This window comes from Heptranchias perlo, chromosome 21 (assembly GCF_035084215.1).
Source record: "Heptranchias perlo isolate sHepPer1 chromosome 21, sHepPer1.hap1, whole genome shotgun sequence".
NCBI classification, from domain to species: Eukaryota; Metazoa; Chordata; class Chondrichthyes; order Hexanchiformes; family Hexanchidae; genus Heptranchias; species Heptranchias perlo.
The window spans coordinates 45,582,152-45,607,826 of record NC_090345.1 but is presented as its reverse complement, the minus strand read 5'-3'; the positions used below and the strand labels follow the sequence as shown (position 1 = coordinate 45,607,826).

The 25,675-nt window shown below is 40.9% G+C and overlaps 1 protein-coding gene across 1 annotated transcript in view; it reads left to right on the top strand.

Moving 5' to 3' along the window:
- Positions 1-25,675, top strand: part of jmjd1cb (jumonji domain containing 1Cb) — a 262,438-nt gene that overhangs the window by 108,801 nt on the left and 127,962 nt on the right. The window contains exon 2 of the mRNA XM_068002613.1: positions 2,869-3,033. Within this exon, the coding sequence (XP_067858714.1) occupies positions 2,869-3,033 (165 nt within the window). The remainder of the gene's footprint in view (positions 1-2,868; positions 3,034-25,675) is intronic.

Here is a 25,675-nt window from a genome sequence, read left to right as displayed (position 1 = left end):
AAATCTCCTCGCAACCGTCTCTTCCAAGGAGAACAACCCCAGCTTCTCCAGTCTATCCATGCAACTAAAATCCCTCATCCCTGGAATCATTCTCGTAAATCTCTTCTGCACTCTCTCTAAGGCCTTCACATCTTTCCTAAAGTGCGGTGCCCAGAACTGGACTGGTTGTCCCTAAACAAAAAAAGTGTTCTTAATTTGAACCATAAATAAACACATTCATTACATTTTTAGGACCCCATTGTTTTATGGAAGGATCTTGTAGCATTCTAGAGTGTACATTTTGGCCCTAACAGTTTACCATTTAGTGACCTAGGGTACTGAAGTAATCCCAGCCCTACTTTAGAATTGCAGAATTGGTATTGGTACTTCCCTCAGCTGAGGTAGAATCAGTTAATATCTGCTAAAGTTTTATAGTAGATTGAAGTGCACAACTGGAAGAAAAAACATTTCTTGCCTGTTAACTATTTTTGCAATTCAGGCTTTTTCCAGGGTATTTCTCATGTTCACAGCGAAAGGGCAGTTTGCTTAAGCAGACCAATTCTCCTATAATCCAAAATTCCTGTTTTTATTTGTGCATTGTGCAAGTTGGCATGTCCAGGTTCAGCAATTAGATTATAGTTATTGTGTATTAGATCATTGGAGAATATGTGGGATTCCTACCACACTCTTCTGTCCCTTCCAAAAATGAGAAAATTGCTGCCAAACCAATGTGTATGTGCTAAAATGACTTAGTCCAATTTTTTTTTACAGGTTACATAATATACAGCAGCCAATCATTACAGCAAAATACTGAATCAGCACAGTACTTAAATCAAAATTAGAAACAGGTCATGGGTTAATATGTCTGATTTACAATGTTTTCTGGATGAAACAATTAACTTTGTCTTTGGTAGACATTGCAGATGCAATGTTGTACATGGGTGATGTGAAACACAGTTCATCTTTGGGGGTTGGATCTCCTGCCAGAATTGAAGCTGAGTTGTGATTTATACTATGGGATGTCTTTCATGTTGCAGTCATTTCCTTGACGTAAACAAACAGACTTAAGTTTATCAGTTCTTATTTCTTGTGAGGTGATGACGCCTGGAGCCTGGCCGCTTCCTCTCATTTCTCTTACAGTCTCAGCATTAGGATCATCTATTCCTGTGTCTTCTCAAGTTGCACATTAATATTAAAAATAAATCATTCCAGCCATCCAGCAATACTTAACTGGTTTCTGAATAAAAGCTTTGAAACCAACATGGAAACCAATTTGGGACTGACATTTCCCATTGAATAAGCTGTTGAAGTTTGATTATGCCAATTGTACAGCCAGTTGCACGTATTGGTCACCTTTGCCACAAAAGGTTGTCTGAGAGATGCAGTTGCATGAAACAATTTTTTAAAAATCAGTTTTATCCCAAATGTCTGACATCACATAAAATGAATTCCAGAAATCGCTCTGTCAGTCATAATTTTTAAAATTCAATAGTGAAATTGTCAGAAAAACATTTTTTGAATTGCTCTTAATTATGTCCTGAAAGCACAGCACTGAACACTTAATGTGGGTAGGGAAAGGAATATTTAATTAGCATTTTGTAGGAAGGACAGGAGATAATGCATCATGTTTCAAAAAATTACTGAAGTATTGTATCAAGTTACATAGTTTTGCCAAACTTTCATTTTAAAAAAAGATTATAAATATTCAAGGTAGATTAGATCTATGCTGCCGAAGTCAGTTCAGTCTTAAAAATTAACATTTTACAAGCCTTTTGGTATTAAATGTTAATACTTAATACTTTTGAATTGCCTGTAATATGATTTCATACAGAAGAGTCTTAAAATTGCATAAGTCTGTAAATATTTATGTACCACTACAGTGAACTGGAAAATATTTTGTTTGAATATTACCCCAGCATGAGTGACTCACTGACTTTCTTTTATATGTATCCACATTATACTGCCTGTAGTTCAAAATTAATTTGTCACCGTAATATTTTGTAAAAAAATACTACATTTTCACCAAACTTGATGAGAAAACTTCATTTCTTCACTTTTTTTTCCTGAGAATTGATCTCTTCAGAACATTGGTTTCATCCAAAAATAGTTCGGGAAGCTATACAAGGGTGTGCATGCTTTCTCAAGCACAGATTTACTACCAAATACAATGAACGTTCTATTTAGATTTCAGCCAAACTTCATAAATATATTGTTTTCCAGCATTGTGTCACTTCAAAATTGCCTTTGCTGAGAACTGCTTTCAAGTCCCTTCTTGAAAAACAGATCCAGAATTTTGTCAATCATCGTTAGCAGTCACTTAGGTCTCAGACCAGCATCTATACAGTGCAATGCTCAGTGGGCAGACCTGAGTCACAATACTAGTTGCATCTGAATTTAGCATCAAATGCTCTGCACATACAGCTTATTTGCAGGTGCAGAGCCCTGCTCACTGAAAAGTTATTGTTGTATTTTTGATGGGAGCATTAGCTTTCCACTAATAACAGTAAATTTCTAAAGTTTCCAGTTGATCTAGATTGTCTGGGCACTTTTAAAAGATGGTTTCACACTGAACTGCAATTAAAACTGTACTAGGTACACAATTGCAATGTATGTGGGCTAGTTTATGAAGATTTCCAGATGCCTTTTTAAAAATTTGTTCTTGATGTGATGACACTGGCAGGGTAATACGAGTTTTTTTTTTAGGATTAGAAACAAGCCAGATTTCTGATCCATCACACTAAAATATGAAATCATAGCTTTTTAGGTGGCAGTTGAACTCTTGAACTACAGTATCCTCCATAGCAATAGTTCAGACTTGCATCAGAGTTTTGATTGAGGAAGACAATTGATTTTTGCAGTGCACTTAATTTTCCATTTAATTTTCCCTAGGTATATGTGGAATTTGATGACCTAGAATGGGAAAAACGTGAGTGGGTTAAAGTTTATGAAGATTTCCAGATTTTCTTGGTGGAGCACCAGCTGGTCTGGGCTAAAAGAAAGAACCCCAGCCAGTCTCAGGGATCAAAGAATAAGCAGATTCAGTGGCCTGCTTTGGTGAGTTAAAACAAATGAAATGACTCCCACCCAACTTGTTTGTTCTTGACGTTCTATCCACTTCATACACAGCTTGAAAAAATCTGTGCATATCTCTCGCTATTATCTGCAATTCAATTTCAGTAACATTTTCCAATATTCCTTTTTGGTTTCCCTCAAATAACTTTTTCTATGATTACCAGTAGGCTTCATTGCACTTTGATTTTTAAAAAATCTTTTAAAAATAATTTGGCTCAGCCTTCAGGTTGTTTTGACCTATATATTCTGTAACTGTATTTTGATCTTGATATTAATTTTTTTCCTCATGGATACACTTCCTGTCCACATCCCTAAAGGCAGCCTTGAAAAATAGCTTTCTTATTTTATCTTCTGGCTCTGCTTCCCAATTCTTCCCAAGGCTGTCCTCATAATTCCAAAGCTTGCTCTTCTAAAAGTATCCTAGCCAAAGCAGCAAAAAGGAAATTTCTATCATTTTGTTTCCAAGGCTGCTAGTTCACTGTATTCTACACTATAAAACAAGAAGTGAAGTAATAGCAATTAAAAAGATACAAAATGAGCAATTCAAATCTTAAGTGTAAAACCTGTTGACTGATTAGTGCAACATTTTCTGTTTTTGAAAATAACTAAGGTAAAACTCAAATATAAATTAGGTAACACTATTGCTCATTTGAGCACTGTATAATGTCTAAATGGGCCAAACATCACTGATAAATTGAGTATTTCTCTTCATTCACTGAATTAAAACTGTTTTAACTGTTAATTTCACTCTACCGTTTCCTTTTATCTCTAGTTTCCAAAATCATGAGCCCAAAAATCCTGACATTTTTTGTTCACAAAAGGTTATTAATAATTTCCACAGCACATATGGCTTTTGCATGTTATGTGGAAAGTGTTACTTATTTTTAGCTTATTTTTACTGGATAACTAGCTCCAGGATTATTCTGTATGTGAAAGTGACGTTCCTTCAGGAATAAATGTTGGCCAAGACACTGGGAGAATTACCCTGCTACTCTGCCAATAGTGCCATGGAATCTTTTATGTCCGTCTGAGAGGGCAGATGGGCCAATGTCTCATCCGAAAGACAGCACATCCACCATTGTCTCAATACTGCACTAAAGTGCCAGCCTAGATTATGTGCTTGAGACTCTGGCAAAGGGGTTGAACCCACAACCTTCTGACTGAGGTGAAATTGCTACCATTGAGCCAAGGCTGACACCGTGACCAGGGAAATCAAAAGCATTCATTGAGGTCTGGATAAGTTAAGTAGAAGGGCTAAGGACCTGCTGGTAGAATTTATTGTGAACAGATTTAAAGTTATGCATACTGGTACATGAAAAATGACTACCAATGAAGAAGTGTCCATTTTGAAAGGTGGACAACAATAATTGTGGGTTTGATAATTAATTATTTATTGATGTTATCCAGTCATTGTGGTTTTCAGCAAAAGTAATCAAATATTGGAATGCATTTTGAGAGCATTGACTTTAAATTGGATTTAATTCTGTATAACTCATTACTATGACTACATTTAGAATATTTTGGGCACCTTCAAAAGGACATTGATGCATTGGTGAGAATTCGGAGAAAAGTGATCAGGATAATTCTGTGTTCTGATTTTTGCAGAAACTCAGTATTAAGCTTGTTTCCCCCCATCCCCTTAATTTTTCTCCCCATATTCTGAAAACAAAGGTTTGTGCTGAGTTACAATCATAAAAGCACCCACTGGTCTTTGGCAGGTCAACCAAGTAGCTGTTCACATGTGAGCCTGCACAGTGGGTGTCAACAAGCCACTCAGTCACAACTGAGAACAGTCCTGACCTTACCCAACATCCACACATGCACTTTGCAGGGGTCACTTGATAGCATGAGGAGCAGAACCTTGGCTGTTTTTTTTTCCTTTTTTTTTTCCTCCCCAGTTGATGGACATGGCCATTTGTAATGCTTCCACTGCCTTGTCATCTGAGATCAATAAACCCGGGATCGTGCTGTGACTTTGTTGATTGGCATGGCTCAGTTCCACATGGGCAGTGCATTTACCAACTGCATACGTGCCAAACCAGAATATTAGCAAAAGCTGACCAGCAGCTTAAAAAAAAGGTGACACAGCCCCAAAGGAGCGTGACTGCTCAAAAGCAACCCGGAGTATAGTTCTTATGACACATGAAGGCAAATAGGTAGACTGAAAGTGTAGAAGGATATGCTTGTAGACCCAACGTTTGATTTCTTCTACGGCAAGGCAAACATTTAAAGATAGACAAAAGCATAGTTTGCAGCAGTACTGAATTTAGAAATTATTGAAGGGGAGTGCAAACACTAAAGGAGGGAATTTTTTTCCAATTTCTCTGGGGACATGGCCCTTAACCCTTCAGAGTTTGATTTTTTTTTTTACATTGTGCAGCATCTGGAACTTAACTGTAATTCTGGTTTTCAAACCAAAAAGAATTTGGAACGTAAAAACAGGAAAGTAAAAGTAACTGTAGGGACTTCACTAGCATTTTACAGGGCCCAGTGCCTTTCATTGGGAATCGAAGCCCAGATGCATCACGCTAATTTGAGAACTGAAATCTTCCATGAAACACATCTACAATAGCGCAGATATGGAGTCAACTTCCACACACACGCTGGTGACATCCAGCTCTACCTCTCCAGCATCTCTTTAAACCCGTCTGCTACCTCTGTGTTGTCAGACTGCTTGTCCGCTGTCCAGTCTTGGGTGAGCCATAATTTTCTCCAGTTAAATATTGGGAAGACTATTGCTCTCACCTGCAGCTCTTGCCACAAACTCCATACCCTTGCAACCGATTCCATGCCCCTCCCTGTCCATAGTCACGGGCTGAACCAGACTACTCGAAATCTCAGTGCCCTGTTCGACCCCCCGATCTGAGCTTCCAACGCCATATGCTATCTGTCACAAAGACCACCTTGGTAACCTGGCCCACCTCCACCCCTGCCTTGAAAGGTTACAGATATTTTAAATATGAAATTAAAAGTAGCTGTAGGGACTTCAATACAACTTTACAGGACCCGGTGCCTTTCTTTGGGAATCGACGCCCAGATACATCATGCTAATTTGCTATTGGCATAGCGTGCTTATCCATCTATTGCTGAAACCCTCATCCATGCCTTTGTCAGCTCCAGACTCGACCATTCAAATGCTCTCCTGGCCGACCTCCCATTCCACCCTCCATAAACTACCCCTGTACAAAACTTTGCTGCCTATACCCTTTCCCTCACCAAGTCCCACTCACCCATCACCGCTGTCCTTCCTGACCTACATTGGCTCCATGGTCACCTGAGCCTCAAAATTAAAATTCTCATTCTTATGTTTGAATCTGTACATTGCCTCACCCTTCCCTATGTTTGTGACCTTCTCTACAACCCTCCTCCTAACTCTCCGTTCCTCTGATTCTAGCCTTTTGTGCATCCCTCCCTCCCTCCCTTTACGCCACAGTTGGCAGCTGTGCCTTCAGCTGTCCAGGCCCCATACTCTGGAATACCCTCCCGAAACCCCTTAATCACTCCACCGTCCTCTCCTCTTTTAAATCCCTCTTTAAAACCCATCTCCTTCCCTCTTAATATCTCCTCCTTTGGCGCAGCATCAATTTCTGTTTGATTCTGACTTTGTGAAGCACCTTGGGATGTTTTTCTGCGTTAATGGAGCTGTATAAATGTTGTGCATTCTACATTCACAAGACAAAACTGACTTGCTGTTGTATCTGTCCCTTTCCCATTGGCAGTCCAGAGGATGATGTGGGAGGGGCTATCTGGATCAAGGGTATATTGTTTTAGCTGTTCAATTTATTTTTACGTAGTTTCAGAAAGGACAGTGGTGAGTGAATATCATTGAAATACAATCTTAGAACAAAGTTCTAACACTCCATCTTCAACATGTCTGTGCATTTCAAACATTCTCTGTCTCTAAAACATTAAAAGAGAAGACTAGAAATTACTGTGAGCGACAATGGTGGACGAATGCTTCACGCATTCGTTGGCATTCCTCTGCTATTTTTATGGAGGTGTTAAATCATTTAAAATGGTTGATGGCACCATTTAAATAACAGGGAACTGTTGTATGCCAACAGTAACTCAGCCTATATTGTTTTTTGACCCTGTTAATGTTTATTTTCTTGTAAAATAAAAACCATTGCTCATTGCAAGTATTCAAAAAAAAATACAAGTGCATAGAAAGTGCACTTTGCATGAACAGACATGGGAGCTGCATTTTGCGCATTCAGGTGAACCTAGCTGATGGTCTCCAGTCTGGGGGTTGCAATCTATTATACTCTTTATGATGAAATCCAATATTTTGTCCATTGTGGATTATCTTTCTTTTGATATTTGCAGTGTTAAAATCTTATTATCACAAAATAACTCTGCTTGTGACCCACACATTTCATTACAGCCAAACTGGTTATGTTGAGGTGGAGTGCTATTAGTACGTTCATATGCTTCTTGCAACCTTGCTTGCCTCCTTTGTTCTGTGAATGGTCGTTGAAGCCAAAATTGGTGCTGTAACAACATGCAAACGGATTTGTCTCGTGTTTGGGTGATGTTACGGAAAACTATCACTGTTTAATTGCTGTCTTGAAAAATGAGACACACCTTTTTGATTTCCTGTATTCCAGTTGTAACTTCGAAGTGGACAAAAGTTATGTTTCAGGCAGCCTGCTGCAGCTCTTCAGTTCTTGTCTCACTGTACTATAACTTGTGTGGAGGTGGATACGTGAAAACTGTGAGGAGAGACGAAACCTCACGAGTTACAGGTGCTGATCTAGGTTCAGTATCATTGAGAGTTAGTGAAGTGTTGTATTTTTTTTTATATACTGGCGGGCGTAAACTAAAAGTTCTGTAATCAAATGAAACCTGTTGATTGACTTTCTGCTTCTGTATAATTTTAACTTGATCTGAAGGCTCTGAGTACACAAAAGGACTTGTCAATTATGGTGATTTTGTAACAAGGGCTTCTGTTTAACTTTGGGCAGTGTTACCGTACTAGATGTTGTGTGTATAAGGTCACATTTTGGTGTGGACTTTCTTACTAGAGTCCTTGATGCTGAGTGCAAGAGAAATATCTGGTGAAGTTGTAAAATTATAATATTCTTGTTGATTATTAGTGTCATTGCTTACATTCCCCTGTGACCTCTTCGATATGGATGGTGCAGGCATGCTCACCCATTATTGCAAAGTAACAAAGGAACATCAAACATGAGTGCATAAACAAATTGTAAACGGCTATCAAAATTGCATAGCATAAATGGGTACTGCATGTACAAACTGACCACTGGTATGTTCACATTGCAGTAGTACACGGTAGTAAAACCTTAAATATGGGAGTCTCAGCATAGTTTTATCTAATTTTTTTGAAAAATTAACCATTTCAACCCCACTCTTCCAAATGCTGACTGTTCTTTCAATAGAATTCTTCATTAATAAGGAAAGTGAAGTCGTCCAATCCGAAACTAGGGTCCTAAATCTAAACAAAGGAAATTACGAAGGTATGAGGAGTGAGTTGGCTATGATAGATTGGGAAGCTTCATTAAAAGGCATGACGGTGGATAGGCAATGGCTAACATTTAAGGAACTAATGCATGAATTGCAACAATTATACATTCCTTTCTGGCACAAAAACACAAAAGGAAAAGCGGCCAAACCATGGCTAACAAAAGAAATTAAGGATAGTATTAGATCCAAAGAGGAGTCGTAAAGTTGCCAGAAAAAGTAGCAAGCCTGAGGATTGGGAGCAGTTTAGAATTCAGCAAAAAAGGACCAAGAGATTGATTAAGAGGGGGAAAATAGAGTATGAGAGTAAATGTGCAGGGAACATAAAAGTGGACTGTAAAAGCTTCTACAAGTATGTAAAAAGAAAAAGATTAGTGAAGATAAATGTAGGTTCCTTACAGTCAGAAACGGGAGAATTTATAATGGGGAACAAGGAAATGGCAGTGCAATTAAACAAATACTTTGGTTCTGTCTTCACGGAAGAGGACATAAATAACTTCCCAGAAATGCTAGGGAACTAAGGGACTAGTGGGAAGGAGGAATTAAAGGAAATTAGTCTTAGTAAAAAAAAAAAATTAGTGCTGGAGAAATTAATGGGACTGAAAGTCGATAAATCCCCAGGGCCTGGTAATCTGCATCCCAGACTACTAAAAGAGATAGCCATGGAAATAGTGGATGCATTAGTTGTCATCTTCTAAAATTCTATCTATTATGGAACAGTTCCTGCAGATTGGAGGGTGGCAAATGTAACCCCACTATTTAAAAAAGGAGGGAGAGAGAAAACACTGAACTACAGACCAGTTAGCCTATCAGTAGTAGGGAAAATGTTAGAGGCTATTACAAAGGATGTGATAACAGGACACTTAGAAAATATCAATAGGATTAGACAAAGTCAACATAGATTTAGGAAAGGGAAATTGTGTTTGACAAATCTACTGGACTTTTTTGAGGATGTAACTGGTAGAATAGATCAGGGAAAACCAGTGGATGTGGTTTATTTGGATTTTCAGAAGGCTTTTGATAAAGTCCCACATAAGAGGTGAGTGTGAAAAATTAAAGCACATGGGATTGGTGGTAATATACTGGCATGGATTGAAAATTGGTTAACAGACAGGAAACAGAGAGTAGGAATAAATGGGTCTTTTTCGGGGTGGCAGGCAGTGACTAGTAAGGTACCGCAGGGATCAGTGCTTGAGCCCCAGCTATTCACAATATCGATCAACGATTTGGATGAGGGAACCAAGTGTAATATTTCCAAGTTTGCTGATGACACAAAACTAGGTGGGATCGTGAGTTGTGAGGAGGATGCAAAGAGGCTTCAAGGTGATTTAGACAAGTTGAGTGAGTGGGCAAATACATGGCAGATGCAGTATAATGTGGAAAATGTGAAGTGATCCACTTCGGAAGGAAAAACAGAAAGGCAGAGTATTATTGAAATGTCGATGTACAAAGGGACCTGGGTGTCCTTGTACACCAGTCACTGAAAGCAAACATGCAGGTGCAGCAAGCAGTTAGGAAGGCAAATGGTATGTTGGCCTTCTTTGCAAGAGGATTTGAGTACAGGAGCAAGGATGTCTTACTGCAGTTATACAGGGCCTTGCTGATACTGCACCTGGAGTATTGTGTGCCGTTTTGGTCTCCTTCCCTAAGAAAGGATATACTTGCCATAGAGGGAGTGCAGTTAAGGTTCACCAGACTGATTCCTGGGATGGCAGGACTGTCGTATGAGGTTAGATTGGGTCGACTTGGCCTGTATTCACTCGAGTTTAGAATAAGGAGAGGGAATCTAATTGAAACGTATAAAATTCTGACAGGGCTAGATGGACTGGATGCAGGGAGGATGTTTCCCCTGGCTGGGGGGTGTCCAGAACGAGAGGTCACAGTCTCAGGATACGGGTTAGGACATTTCGGACTGAGATGAGGAGAATTTCTTCACTCAGAGGCTGATGAACCTGTGGAATTCTCTACCACAGAAGGCTGTGGAGGCCAGGTCACTCAATATATTTAAGAAGGAGCTGGATAGATTTCTGGACACAAAAGGCATCAAGCAGTATGGGGAGAGAACAGGAATATGTTATTGAGATAGAGGATCAGCCATGATCATATTGAATGGTGGAGCAGGCTCGAATGGCCGACTCCTGCTTCTGTTTTCTATGTTGAAGTACAGTAATTAGCATGCTCAAATGAAGCCAGTTCATAAGTTCCATAGTCAGGGATCGTTCCCTTAGACTGGAAGCTAGCTCATGTAGTTCCTATGTTCACAAAAGGGGACAAATCCGAGCCAGGGAACTACAGGCCTACCAACCTGATGTTCACCATTGGGGAGATGCCCTTTATGTTCACTCGGAAAGGAAAGGAGCCATTAAAAATACACAACACGGCTTCTGGAAAAATAGGTCCTGCTGTACAAATTTGATAGACTTTTTTGAGGATGTCACCAGAACAGTGATTGAGGGAAATCCGGCAGACATTGTCGACCTGGACTTTCATAATGCCTTTAATAAGGTACCTCACACTGGGTTACTTCACAAGGTAGAATCTTGTGGTATCAGTAAGAATTTGATATGCTGGATTAGGAATTAGCTCCAATCCTGCAGCCAAAAAAGTTGTAGTTAACAGATGTGGTTCAGCCTGGGGGAAGTGTCTAATCATGATGCTCCAGGCATCATGGTGTGTGGGGCAGGCTTGCTGGATCAGCTGGTCTTTTCCTGCTTATCAATTTTGTGTGTTCGTAAAGCTTTCACACCAGAGAACATCATTCGTATTTCCAAGAAATGCTGCAAATGACAGACAGATATACTCCAGAAATGTCCTTTAAGTTTTCAGGAGCTGCATTTCAGCACCTTATTTGCTGTATATAACTTCTTTGGAAACAAACTGTGACTCCCAGAAGGCATAACTTTTATGTACAACTGACAGTGGGAGAATTTAACGTTTGTCTGGTTCTGACATGCTGTAGTCCTGCCCTTCATCTGATCTGATTGGTTCTGTTCGGCTCCATTTCCACTTTCCAATTGACCTGATTGCCAACCTCCAATCCCAGTGAAAAATCTGTGTTCTCTTGTAAAACACCAATAACCCCTATCAGCTTATGACTGATAAGTATGTATGGAACTGAGACTTCAGGGGAGCTTCTATTTTTTTTAATTGGAGAAACAAAAATTGAGAGTCATGATTCATATCTTTACAGTGATGAAAGGCATGGATAATGCAGATGAAAGGCATGGATAATCCTAACCCGAATTTAAACTGCAATTGCAGAACGACAGAGCAAGGGTAGAATATTTGGTTGCCTCAAACAAGACGAAACGTTAGAAGAAATGTACTTTCCTACAGAGTGATGTGTCTGTGCAGCATATGTCTAGCAAAAATAGGTAATGCTATGTTAATTAATTCCCCACCTGAAAGTTATGAGCATCAGGATGAATACAGATGATGGAATATTCTATGAAACAAGATGGTTCTTGTGCTGTTGGGCTTATGTATGAGTCGCCTGCTGAATGCAATTGGTGAGACTTTACATAGAATATTACATGGAATTTACAACACAGAAACAGGCCATTCGACCCAACTGGTCCACACCAGTGTTTCTGCTCCACACGAATTTCCTTCCACCCTACCAGCATAACCATCTATTCCTTTCTCTCTCATGTACTTATCTAGCTTCCCCTTAAATGCATCTGCTATTCGCCTCAACTACTCTATATGGTAGCGAGTTCCATATTCTAACCACTGTCTGGATGAAGAAGTTGCTCCTCAATTCTTTATTGGATTTATTAGTGACTATCTTATATTTATGTCCCCTAGTTTTGGATTCCCCAGAGAAAACCAGTCAATCGATACTGGAGGAAAGTAGAGCCATTTATATATTTCTTTTATATATATATATATATATATATATATATATATATTTATATGTGCTTTGGAATAAATTAAAACCACAAAATATTTTAGAAATTTGGCGGGGGGGTGGCGGGAGGCTGTGTCACACACACACACACACACACACACACACACACACACACACACAAAAAAAAATGCAGTTTATGCTCCTCAAAGGGTCATGTCAATTGCATGATAAAAAGGTAACAGCAGGACTTTTCTTTTAAATCATGGAAAAGGGGGCTGTAGCATCTTATTTGGAGAACTGAAAGATATTGTCTGGGTTATTGCTGTCTGCTGGTGTGTTGGGCTGTAGCATCTTGGTTGGTGTGGTTTTGCTGTGGGACTGAGAGGGGGAAGGAGGTGTGGGAACTTTCGCTGGAGCTGCTCTACGTCTCGGTGCTGGTGCTGGTCTTCTTTATCTTGCATCTTTTTGCCAGTGGCGCCTTGTCAACGTTCTGCAGGCAGAAGCCTTCCCTCTTGCGTTTGTTGAAGGCGTGAAAGGTCACCTTGACATACGCGTGGACAAAAATACCCGAAGAACCAAGAATGTCTGGAGTCACAAGTAGGTTGGATGATAATTGACTGCTGTCCTGAAGCCATTCGTTGAAACGTAGACTTGACTTGAAAGTGTGTTTTGTCAGATTGGCTAACTCTTTAAGCTTTACATGCGTGCTCTTAAAGGTCAAGCATAACTTTCAGAGTTTTATCTTCTTGCATGTTTACCTGTGGTTGGCCACTTCCTTCTGGAGAATTGAGTGGATTGGACCAAATGCATGATTGGAGAAAAGTGCAGTCACACTTAAAATTCTCTGTTCTCTACCTCGGTAAAGGCATGGTTAAATGTTATCCAAATATTATTTAAAGTTCAGTGAATAACGACTCGCCCAATGGCATAGAGAGCTTATCCAGTGAGTTGCTCAGCCATACAGACTTGGATGGTCCCAAGTTCAATCCCTGGTCTGTGTTGAGTTTGTTGAGGCATGACAATTGGACTTTGCTCTCCTAGATTTCGGAATGGGAAAATTGCCCAGGTTTCCAACATTCTCTGCTGAAAGTCCAAGTGTGTAGACATTGTGATACAGTATTGTTTAAGGTGTCTGGTCAGATCTGATCAGGGCAGTCATGTACAAGGCATGCTCAAGCTGTGGCAGCCTTTAGACTTGGAGGAATGGAGGAGGCACTTGGAAGCAAGGGAACTGTTAAACAAGTCAACAGAGGTAATGATGCTGTGGAGGGCTAGAGGAAAGGAAGTTGAGAGGGAATTTGGAGGTATTTTTTCCAGGGGCAGAAAGCGATGACTGAAAATGAACCTGTTGATGGTGAAACCTCAGATGTAGCAAGGCCTTGCATGATGGCTTGGTTAAGGGGATGGGTGGGTGTTGGAGTTGAAGTGCAAGGTGAGGTTGAGTGAAGACAGGAGTGCAGAGAAATTAGAAGAGAAGGGAACTTAGATTAAGCTTGAAATCGCTGAGGAGGAGATTTTGGTGAGGAAGTTGCTAGAGGCCTTGGGATGTTCTTAATTATTACTGTCACTCTTTACATTTCCACATGAATGTTGACCACTCTGATACAGATGGTGCAGGCTCTCCTAAGTTACTGCACAATACCAAAGGATGTGCAATGAGTGTAGATATGTTCTGAATCTGAGAAATCTGTTCAGGGTGGGTGGGTTGCACCTCAATAGAGCTGGGACCAATGTCCTTGTGGGGAAGGTTTAAACTAATTTGGCAGGGGGAAGGGCACCAGGATGGAACATTCGAGAGGAGAAACAAGGTGCACAGAGGGCTGGGAGGGATAAATAGCACTGGAGTAAAGAAGAGTTCAGAGGGGCAAATGCGAGGCAGACTAAGAAGAGTTTGGAGTGCACATGCATAAATGCACGTGACATTGTCTTAGTTCTCCTGCCGCAAACTCCATTCCCTCGCCACCGACTCCATCTCTCTCCCTGGCCGCTGTCTAAGGCTGAACCAGGCCGCTCGCAACCTTGGTATCCTATTTAACCCTGAGATGAGCTTTCCACCATATATAGGATTGGGTATTTAATATTCCTGGCTATACGGTATTCAGGAAAGATAGGGAAGGAAAGAAAGGGGGTGGTGGTGGCAGTATTGATCAAAGAAACTATTATAGCACTGGAAAAGGATGATGTAGTTGAAGAGTCAAAGACAGAATCTATTTGGTTAGAATTAAGGAACAATACAGGAGCTATTACGCTACTAGGTGTTTAGTATAGGTCACCAAATAGTGGGAAGGAGATAGAGGGGCAAATTTGCAGGCAAGTTCCAGAAAGATGCAAGGACTACAGAGTAGTGGTAATGGGGGACTTCAATTATCCCAATATAGACTGGGACAGTAACAGTGTAAAGGGCAAAGAGGGGTGGAATTCCTGAAATGTGTACGAGAACTTTCTGGAACAGTGTATTTCTGGCCCGGCGAGGAAGGAAGTAGTGCTGGATCTAGTTCCGGGGAATGAAGTGGGGCAGGTGGAGCATGTTTCAGCAAGGGAGCATTTGAGAAAGAGTGATCATAATATTATTAGGTTTAGAATAGTTATAAAAAAGGGCAAAGAATAATCAAATGCGAAAATACTTAACTGGAGGAGGGCTAATTTCAGTGAATTAAAAAGGAATCTTGCCCAGCTGGATTGGAATCAAAAATTGGCAGGCAAAACAGTAACTAAACAATGGGAGGCCTTCAAGGTGGAGTTGGTTCGGGCAGAGTAGACAAATTCTTACGAAAGGAAGGGCATCCAAAGCTAGAGCTCCCTGCTTGACAAAAGATCAAGATTAAAATTAAACAGAAAAAGGAGGTTTATGACGAATGTATGGTTCTTAATACGGCAAAGAAATAGGTTGAATAAAGAAAGTAGAGGAAATAAGAGGGACAAAGACAGAGTATGAGAATAGATTCGTGGCTATCATAAAAGGGAATCCAAAAGTCTTTTATAAACATATAATTAGTAAAAAGGTAGTCAAAGGAAAGGTGGGACCGATTAGGGACAAAAAAGGGGATGATCTTGTGGAGGCAGAGGGCATGACTGAGGTACTAAATGAATACTTTGCATCCGTCTTACATGGAAACATAGAAAATAGGAGCAAGAGTAGGCCATTCGGCCCTTTGGGCTGCTCCGCCATTCAAAATGATCATGGCTGATCGTCTAACTCAGTATCCTGTTCCCGCTTTTTCCTCATATCCCTTGATCCCTTTAGCATTAAGATATATATCTATCTCCTTCTTGAATACATCTCAAGACTTTGCCTCCACTGCCTTCTGTGCTGGAGAATTCCACAGGTTCACCACCCTCTGAGTGAAGAAATTTCTCCTCATCTCAGTTCGAAATGGCATATCCCGTATCCTGAGACTGTGACCCCTGGTTCTGGACTCCCCAGCCATCGAGAACATCCTCCCTGCATCTAGTCTGTCTAGTCCTGTTAGAATTTTATACGTTTCGATGAGATCACCTCCCATTCTTCTAAACTCGAGTGAATATAGGCCTAGTTGACCCAATCTCTCCTCATACGTCAGTCCTGCCATCCCAGGAATCAGACTGGTAAACCTTTGTTGCACTCCCTCCATGGCAAGGACATCCTTCCTCAGATAAGGAGACCAAAACTGCACACAATACTCCAGATGTGGTCTCACCAAGGCCCTGTATAACTGCAGTAAGACATCCCTGCTCCTGTACTCAAATCCTCTTGCAATGAAGGCCAACATACCATTCACCTTCCTAACTGCTTACTGCACCTGAATGCTCGCTTTCAGTGACTGGTGTACAAGGATACCCAGGTCTCGTTGCACCTCCCCTTTTCTCAATCTATCACCATTCAGATGATAATCTGCCTTTCTGTTTTTACAACCAAAGTGGATAACCTCACATTTATCCATGTTATACTGCATCTGCCATGTTTTTGCCCACTCGCCCAACTTGTCTAAATCAGCTGTGAGGAGGATGCAAACTTGGAAATGACACATTTAGTTCCCTCATCCAAATCATTGATATATATTGTGAATAGCTGGGGCCCAAGCAATGATCCCTGCGGTACCCCACTAGTCACTGCCTGCCACCCGGAAAAAGACCCGTTTATTCCTACTCTCTGTTTCCTGTCTGTCAACCAATTCTCAATCTATGCCAGTATATTCCCCTCAATCCCATGTGCTTTAATTTTGCACACTAACCTCTTGTGTGGGACCTTATCAAAAGCCTTCTGAAAATCCAAGTACACCACATCCACTGGTTCTCCCCTATCTATTCTCCCAGTTACATCCTTAAAAGACTCCAGTAGATTTGTTAAGCATGATTTCCCTTTCATAAACCCATGCTGACTTTGTCCAATCCCGTTAATGCCTTCCAAGTGTTCTGTTATCACATCTTTCATGATGGACTCTAGCATTTTCCCCACTACTGATGTTAGGCTAACTTGTCTGTAATTCCCTGGGTTTTTTTTCTCTTCCCTCCTTTTTTAAATAGTGGGGTTACATTTGCCACCCTCCAATCTGCAGGAACTGTTCCAGAGTCTATAGAATTTTGGAAGATGATCACCAATGCATCCACTATTTCCAGGGCCACTTCCTTTAGTACTCTGGGATGTAGATTATCAGGCCCTGGGGATTTGTCATTCTTTAGCCCCATTAATTTCCCTAGCACTATTGTTTTAACTAATACTGGTTTCCTTCAGTTCCTCCCTCTCACTAGACCCTTGGTTCCCTAACATTTCTGGGAGGTTATTTGTGTCCTCCTTTGTGAAGACAGAACCAAAGTATGTGTTTAATTGTTCTGCCATTTCTTTGTTCCCCATTATAATTTCCCCCATTTCTGACTGTAAGGGACCTACATTTGTCTTCACTAATCTTTTTCTCTTGACATATTTATAGAAGCTTTTACAGTCAGTTTTTATGTTCCCTGCTGGTTTACTCTCATACTCTATTTTTCCCCTCTTCATCAATCTCTTTGTCCTCCTTTGCTGAATTCTGAACTGTTCCCAATCCTCAGGCTTGCTGCTTTTTCTGGCAATTTTATATGCCTCCTCTTTGGATCTAATACTATCCCTAATTTCTTTTGTAAGCCACGGTTGAGCCACCTTTCCTGTTTTATTTTTGCACCAGACAGGAATGAATATTTGTTGTAATTCCTGCACATGTTCTTTAAATATTAGCCTTTTAGTAAAGTTCCCCAATCTATCATAGCGAACTCACACCTCATACTTTCGTAATTTCCTTTATTTTGATTCAGGACCCTAGTTTCGGATTCAACTACCTCACTCTCCATCTTAATGAGGAATTCTATCATGTTATGGTCGCTGTTCCCGAAGGGGCCACGCACAACAAGATTGCTAATTAATCCTTTCTCATTGCACAATACCCAGCCTGTTCTCCAGTTGGTTCCTCAACGTATTGGTCTAGAAAATCATCACGTACACGCTTCAGGAGTTCCTCCCCCACAGTATTATTGCTAATTTGGTTTGACCAATCTATATGTGGATTAAAGTCACCCATGATTATAGTTGTACCCTTCTTGCATGCGTTTCTAATTTCCTGTTTAATGCCCTCCCCTATATCTCCACTATTATTTGGGGGCCTATGGACAATCCCCACCAACGTTTTCGGCCCCTTGATGTTTCTTAGCTCCACCCATACAGATTCCACATTGTAATTTTCCGAGCCAATATCCTTCCTCACTATTGCATTGATTTTCTCCTTTACTAACAACACTACCCCACCTCCTTTCCTTTTTTGCCTGTCCTTCCTAAATATTGAATACCCCTGGATGTTCAGTTCCCGTCCTTGGTCACCCTGCAGCCATGTCTCCGTAATCGTAACTATATCATAACCGTTAATATCTATCTGCGCTGTTAATTCATCTACCTTATTGCACATGCTCCGCGCATTAAGACACAATGCCTTTAGAGTTGACTTTTTAAGATTGCAAGTCGTCATAGTTTTATTTTGTACTATGGCCCTATTTGTTTTTCGCCCTTGTTTTCCCTGCCTTCCACTATTGCTTCTTCCCTTTCTGTCTTTTGTTTCTATCCTTGTTTCCCCCTCCTCTCTCTCCCTGCTCAGGTTCCCATCCCCCTGCCATTCTAGTTTAAACCTTTCCGAACAGCACCAGCAAACACCCCCGCGAGGACATCGTCCCGGTCCTGCTCGGTGTAACCTGTCCCGCTTGTACAGGTCCCACCTTCCCCAGAACTGGTCCCAATGTCCCAGGAATCTAAATCCCTCCCTCCTACACCATCCCTGCAGCCACGTATTCATCTGGTCTATGCTCCTGTTCCTATACTCGCTAGCATGTGGCACTAGTGGTAATCCTGAGATCACTATCTTTGAGGTCCTGCTTTTTGATTTATCTCCTAACTCCTTAAATTCACCTTGCAGGACCTCATCCTTTTTTTTACCTATGTCGTTGGTACCAATGTGGACCACGACTGCGAGCTGTTCACCCTCCCCCTCCAGAATGCCCTGCAGCTGCTCCGTGACATCCTTGACCCTAGCACCAGGGAGGCAACATACCATCCTGGAGTCATGTTTGCGGCCGCAGAAACGCCTGTCCGTTCCCCTTACAATTGAGTCCCCTATCAATATAGCCCTGCTACTCTTATTCCTCCCCTCCTGCGCAGCAGAGCCAGTCATGGTACCACGGTCTTGGCTCTTGCTGTTTTCCCCTGATAAGCCATCTCCCCCAACACTGTCCAAAGCGGGATATCTGTATGAGAGGGAAATGGCCCCAGGGGACTCCTGCTCTCCCTGCCTAGTCCTTTTACTCTGCCTGGCAGTCACCCATTTCCTTTCTGCCTGCGTAATCTTTACCTGCAGTGTGACCACTTCACTGAACATGCTGTCCACGATATAGCGGATGCTGCACAGTGAATCCACCCACAGCTCCAGCTCCGAAATGCGGTTAGCCAGTAGCTGCAGCTGGACACACTTCCTGCACACGTGGTTGCCAGGGACACCGGTAGTGTCCATGACTTCCCACATAGTGCAGGAGGAGCATATCACGGGTGCGAGCTCTGCTGCCATGACTTGTCTTAGATCGACACTGCGTTCACCTCTCGGATGCTCCTCCTGCTCTCGGATGCTCCTCCTGCTCTCGGATGCTCCTTTTACACTGCGCTCACATCTCGGACTCTCCTCCGCTCTCGGTCTTCACTGGAGAAGAGATTGATGCCATTGTAGCATCAAAGGAGGGGGTAGTAGTGATATTGGATAGGATAAAAATAGATACAGAGGAGGTACTTAAAAGGCTGGCAGTACTCTAAGTAGAAAAGGCACCCAGTCCAGATGGGATGCATCCTCGGTTATTGAGGGAAGTAAGGGTGGAAATTAGAGGCTCTGGCCACAATCTTCCAATCCTCCTTAACTATGTGGACAGTGCCGGAAGACCCCTGTTCAAAAAAGGGGAGAGGGATAAACCCGGAAATTACAGGCCAGTCAGCCTAACATAGGTGGTGGGGAAACTTTTCGAGACAGTAACCTGGGACAAAATTAATTGGCATTTGGAAAAGTATGGGCTAATAAATGAAAGTCAGCATGGTTTTGTTAAAGGAAAATTGTGTTTGATTAACTTGATTGGTTCTTTGATGAAGTCATGGAGAGGATTGATGAGGGTAATGCAGTTGATGTGGTGATAGGGACTTTCAAAATGCATTTGATAAAGTACCACATAATAGACTTGTTGGCAACATTAAAGCCCATGGGATTTAAAGGGACAGTGGCAGCATGGATACAAAATTGGCAAAGGGACAGAAAGCAGAGGGCAGTGGTGAATTGTTGCTTTCCAGACTGGAGGGAAGTGTTCCCCAGGAGTTGATATTCGGACCACTGCTCTTTTTGATATATATGAATGACCTGGACTTGAGTACAGAGGGTAAAATTTCAAAGTTTGCAGAGGACACGAAACTCAGAAATGTAGTCAAGAGTGTGGAGGATAGCAACAGAGTACATCGACAGACTGATGAAATGGGCAGACACATGGCAGATGAAATTTAATGCAACAAAATATGAAGTGATTCATTTTGGCAGGAAGAATGAGGAGAGGCAATATCAACTAAATGGTACAATTTTAAAGGGAATGCAGGAACAGAGACCTGGGGGGTGCACATACACAAATCTTTGAAGGTGGCAGGACAAGTTGAGACGGATGTTAAAAAGCATATGGGCTCCTGGGCTTTATTAATAGAGGCATAAGAGTACAAAAGCAAGGAAGTTATGCTAAACCTTTATAAAACCCTGGTTCAGCCTCAGCTGGAGTATTGTGTTCATTTCTGGGCGCTACACTCTAGGAAAGACGTCAAGGCCTTAGATAGGATGCAGAAGAGATTTACTAGAATGTTACCAGGGATGAAGGACTTCAGTTATGTGGAGAGATTTGAGAAGCTGGGATTGTTGTCCTTAGAAGAGAGAAGGTTAAGTGGAGACTTGATAGAGGTGTTCAAAACCATGAAGGGTTTTGATAGAGTAAATAATGAGAAACTGCTTCCGGTGGCAGAAGGGTCTGTAACCAGAGATCACGGATTTAAGAACCAGAGACGATATGAGGAAACATTTTTTTATGCAGTGCATTGTAATGATCTGATGAAAGCAGATTCAATAGTAACTTTCAATGGGGAATTGGATAAATACTTTAAGAGAAAACATTTACAGGGCTAAAGGGAAAGAGCAGGGGAATGGAACTAATTTCAAAGAACTGACACAGACATGATGGGCCAAATGGCCTCCTCCTGTGCTGCACCTACTGTGAAACTATGAAATCAGCTTTCAGAGCTACAGGGTGTAACTGTGCAATAGCACACCCACAAACAATGCAGTGATCTGCATCACACTGATGTATACTGTCAGAAAATCCTAAATATATGTAATTTTTCAAATGAATGAAACTCATCACCATCCCAACCCCGCTCGGTTTTATTTCCTAGCCCTGGCAATTCCACAAGTATGGTGAAAGGACAGGAATGCCCAAATAAATCCAGTTCATGTGTTCACACCAAGAAACACCCTCTTAATCTCAAGAAAGTGACAGCCGATAGAAATTAAAATTTTTGTTTGATGTATCTTCAAACTCTTCCCTTGGAGAATTGTGTGAAGTAGTGGAAGGATTGATAAGCTGCAACCATCTTTTATAGTTCTGTATGGCAGGAGGGGTTTTATGGGCTCCCATAAGCCATATGATGAAGGGGTGGCACCCACATCCACTGGGCACGAATATCTCCCTGGATGTCAATCTAGAATTCAGAGCCGGTGCTCCGTTCTTCACTCACCGGAACTGTCTGGAGTGCAGTTGGAACCCTGCACCTTCTGACTCAGAGACAGGAATGATACCATAAAGCCAAAGGCTCGCTCCATTAAGAAAGTAAATAAGGGCTTTTAAAAGCTGTGTTTCGGGCAACACACCGTAACCGTGACTCTTGGAAACTATCAGCTCATCTTAAAACTTCTCTGCCTCAAGTTCGTGCGCAACCAACAGTAGAAGGAAGTAATGTCTGGTTCTGACAGACGACAGTCCAGCTGTCCAATTGATCTGATTGGTTCGATCAGCTTCCAGTCTGGCATCCCAGTAAATCTGGTTCTATCAGCTTTTAGCTCGACTTGATTTGATTGGCTCTGACAGGCTCTTTTGCTACCCACCAACAGAACTGATCTGATTGGTTGAGACCGACAGCTTCCAATACTTGTGAAATGCTAATAGTTGGTATGTATGAATTTGCCAGTTTTTTAAAATGAAACCTGTAACCCTTTACCCAGAAACTGTAATGTTTGTGAATGTTAAGAACTCAATTCAGTAAACTTAAAACTTTGAGGTGCTATCAAAATGCTGGTTAAAGGGGTTTATTTTTCAGTATATATATCGTCATAGAATTAAATCGATTTTATTGGGTGATTTGTTCTCTGTGAAAGTGTTTTTAACACTTCAAATACCAATTACCCACCCATAGTGTTGGGATTGAATCTTGCTTTATACATTTGTAGAAGCTTCCCGTGGTGTCACTTCAACTCTTCTGAATACTAATTTTTCACTGCAGTGAATGTCTGTGGTTAATCATTTACTAAAGTAAAGAGGTTGACCTCAGCTAACCTTAGATTGTACGTGATTCATTTTGGCAAAAGAGCTTTCTTCTCCAACAAAGGCCGCTGTGATCGATCGTTGTCTGGATATCGTGTGAGATTATGGTGTTTGGCGTTTTTGGCTTGTAAATTTAAAAAATCCTCATGTTTAATAAAATCTGTGTATTATGACATTCCTTACAGAGCAGTCAGTTTAATAACATTGCAATGGAGAGATTGCGTTTTTATAGCAAATGTATCTAAATTAATTACAAGAGCTGGATATTCACACGTTTAATTGAGGATCAGAATCTGTCTAACAACGATTTTAAGTATGAAAGTTGCATCAAACAATGTTTAATATTAACTGGCTGCTATAAGCAGCAACATGGGGAAATGTTGCTTTTTGGAAAGGACACTTGCTTGCTTTTTGAGATTGAATAAGAAGTTGCACCTGGGTGTTCTTGGCTAAATACGAGGATTAGTGTGAACACCGTTCACAAAATAAGCAACTATTAACCAGTTCTGATTTTTTTCCTTGTTTTTGTTGTAATCAGTTTCTGGCAATTAGATCGTGGCTCCATTTGTAGATAGCTTTTAACCTTAGTGAAATGAATGGAACTGCTTGGTCAGCTAAATCCATACCTAATTTATTCAAAGACTACTTCTGGAACAACTACTGATTAATGTTTGGACAGTGTGCTGGTAATCTGAGGTCATACAACCAGAAATACATGAAGCAGTGTTCATTAAGCTGTTTTCTTTTTTATATTTTTTTGTGCTTGTAAATCTACACTTCTCCAAATTGATAACCATTGAATTTTCTGAGTTATAGTGCATAAAGTATAAAATATATCTATTGAGCTATATATGACATGTAAAAAATCTTCCATACAGCATGCATTTGCTGCCCACAAGCATTACTTCCTCCGTCGCTTATGTCAACATTTGCAATAGAAATTGCCTATGCCAATATTTATTATGGGGAAACCCTATCTAAACATGTAAATGTTTTATAATGGGAAAGGCGTGTGTAAACATTTTGATGTCACAGTTGGTTGATGAACTAATCAAATCATTCAAAATGCTTTCTGAAAAATTATTTTTTCTTAGTACCTGAAATTTATAATGTCCAAAATAAATAAGGTTTAAAAAAAAACAAAAAATGTTATTTCGCAATATGATTTTTTTTGTATTGAATTGTCTGTTGTGTCATTTAATACCTTCATCAAAGTTTTTACTTGAAAACCTCAGCCTCTCCCAAATGCTTGAGGTTGGACTTGATGTTTCTGCCCAGAGTTGTGACTCTTAGCTAAAATTAGATCCTCCAGTCTGATCCATGTGTGGTGTGCACAATTTTTGAGGTTGCAACAGGAACTGTTAGTTTTCCTTTAGCTTCCAGCAGTATCTGCTTTGTTGGTTTTCAAAATTATTTGAAGAATTTGAGAACAAATTTCAGAAGCTGCATTCGAGTAAGATTTATATTGTGCGTTTTTATTTAAGAAAAGAGGCTATCGGTGTGTGTGAGAGAGCAAAACAGAAAAAGAAAATCCCAGACTGCGTTGCTTAGTTGTAGATTTTGTTAATTTTTATTAAGACTTCATAATAAACTTAAAGTCCATTAAGCTAAAAGAAAGACCTTTCAGTTTTTAAAAAATATGAATTTTGAAAGCAAATTCTATCACCTGGTTAACACCTGTGATTTGTTAATAGTTACTGATACATTTGAAAGATGGAATGAGAAAGAAGACGACAGAGTTATACGGTTGAAGAAAGAGAGGTGTAGGCAGACAGAGTTACGCTTCTAGGAACCAATCACAAAATGGCAAATTTGTTGTTTGCAACAATCTCTTAGAAAATTACAAACCAGTGCTGCCAGTCCTGGGATGCCTTGCCCATTCCCTTGTTTTCCCATCACTGCTGATAAACAGCAGAAATCTACCAGTGAGCTAAATTTCACATTCCCCCTAAGTTCTGTCAAATGCCAGATTCCCCCTGCATGGTGATAGCAGGCCAAAGGATCCCTGCATTCTTCCAAACAGCAGCAGGCCCACCATGAATCTGCCAAACTCTAGGATCCCCAACCTAGTGCTGCCAGAATACAGGGCATCCCCCAGGGCCACCAAAGCCCAAGACCATCCTCAGTGCTACCAAAGTGGAGGGCCATCTTCATTGCAACTAAACCACACTCTCTGCTCAATATCAGATACCGAACTCCAGCCCACACATCTTGCATATTCTATTGTGTATTCTGAGCTTTATAACTGGTAAGGAATGAATATTAAATAAATAAAGGAATATATCTATATGGTAAAAAGTCTTGTGCATTCCCTGTCCACAAATATTACTATTCTTTGTCACCATTTATTATGGAAACTAACTATGTAAACATTTTGAATGGGAAAACCATATGAAAACTGGTATTTGCCACAAGATCGTGGTGTGGCACAGCTTTCTGAATTTGTCTCCTAACTTTGGCCACCATTTTCTTCACTTTATTTTCATGGACTGGTCTATGCTTTCAATTTTATATTTCTATTTTTTTCTTGAATGTAAATTTAATTTGATTTATTCCCCTTGCTTTCCTCCTATTCTGCCTACTGTTCAGCCCCCTGCTGGGACCCACACTGTTATAATGGATAGCCAGGTGGTGAAGGATTGAATGCTAGAGCCTCGTCTTCAGTTGCTTCCAAGCCTTTATTCACAGAGCTCCACATTACACCCAGACCACACCCTCGATCAGCTCTTTTATAAATGGATACAAGAGAGTTCCTGATTAATTCGCACCACCTGAATACAGTTAACACTAATTGATATAAATCACATGGATACAATTAACCTACACCTCTTTGTCTCCTCGCAAAGTCGACAGCCTGCTTACCTTTCCCCAGTCCCTCAAGTCATTGTCCTGCACTTCCTACCCATGCAACCTCACTGAGCTGGTCTGCCCCGACATGCCATCAATGTCCCTACCACTCTTGGTACTGGAGCTCCCTCAGCCCTCCTATTCATGTGCTCCTGTCTGCTTTTTTGCTAAAGTTGCGCACCGACCCCATTTTTTCTTCCCCCATTGTCCTTTTTACACCTTGGCCTTGCTTCTTCCTTGTTCCAATGTCATCCTGTTGTACTTGGGCTGCAAATTATAAGAACATAAGAAATAGGAGCAGGAGTAGGCCAATCGGCCCCTCGGCTGATCTGATCCTAACCTCAAATCTAA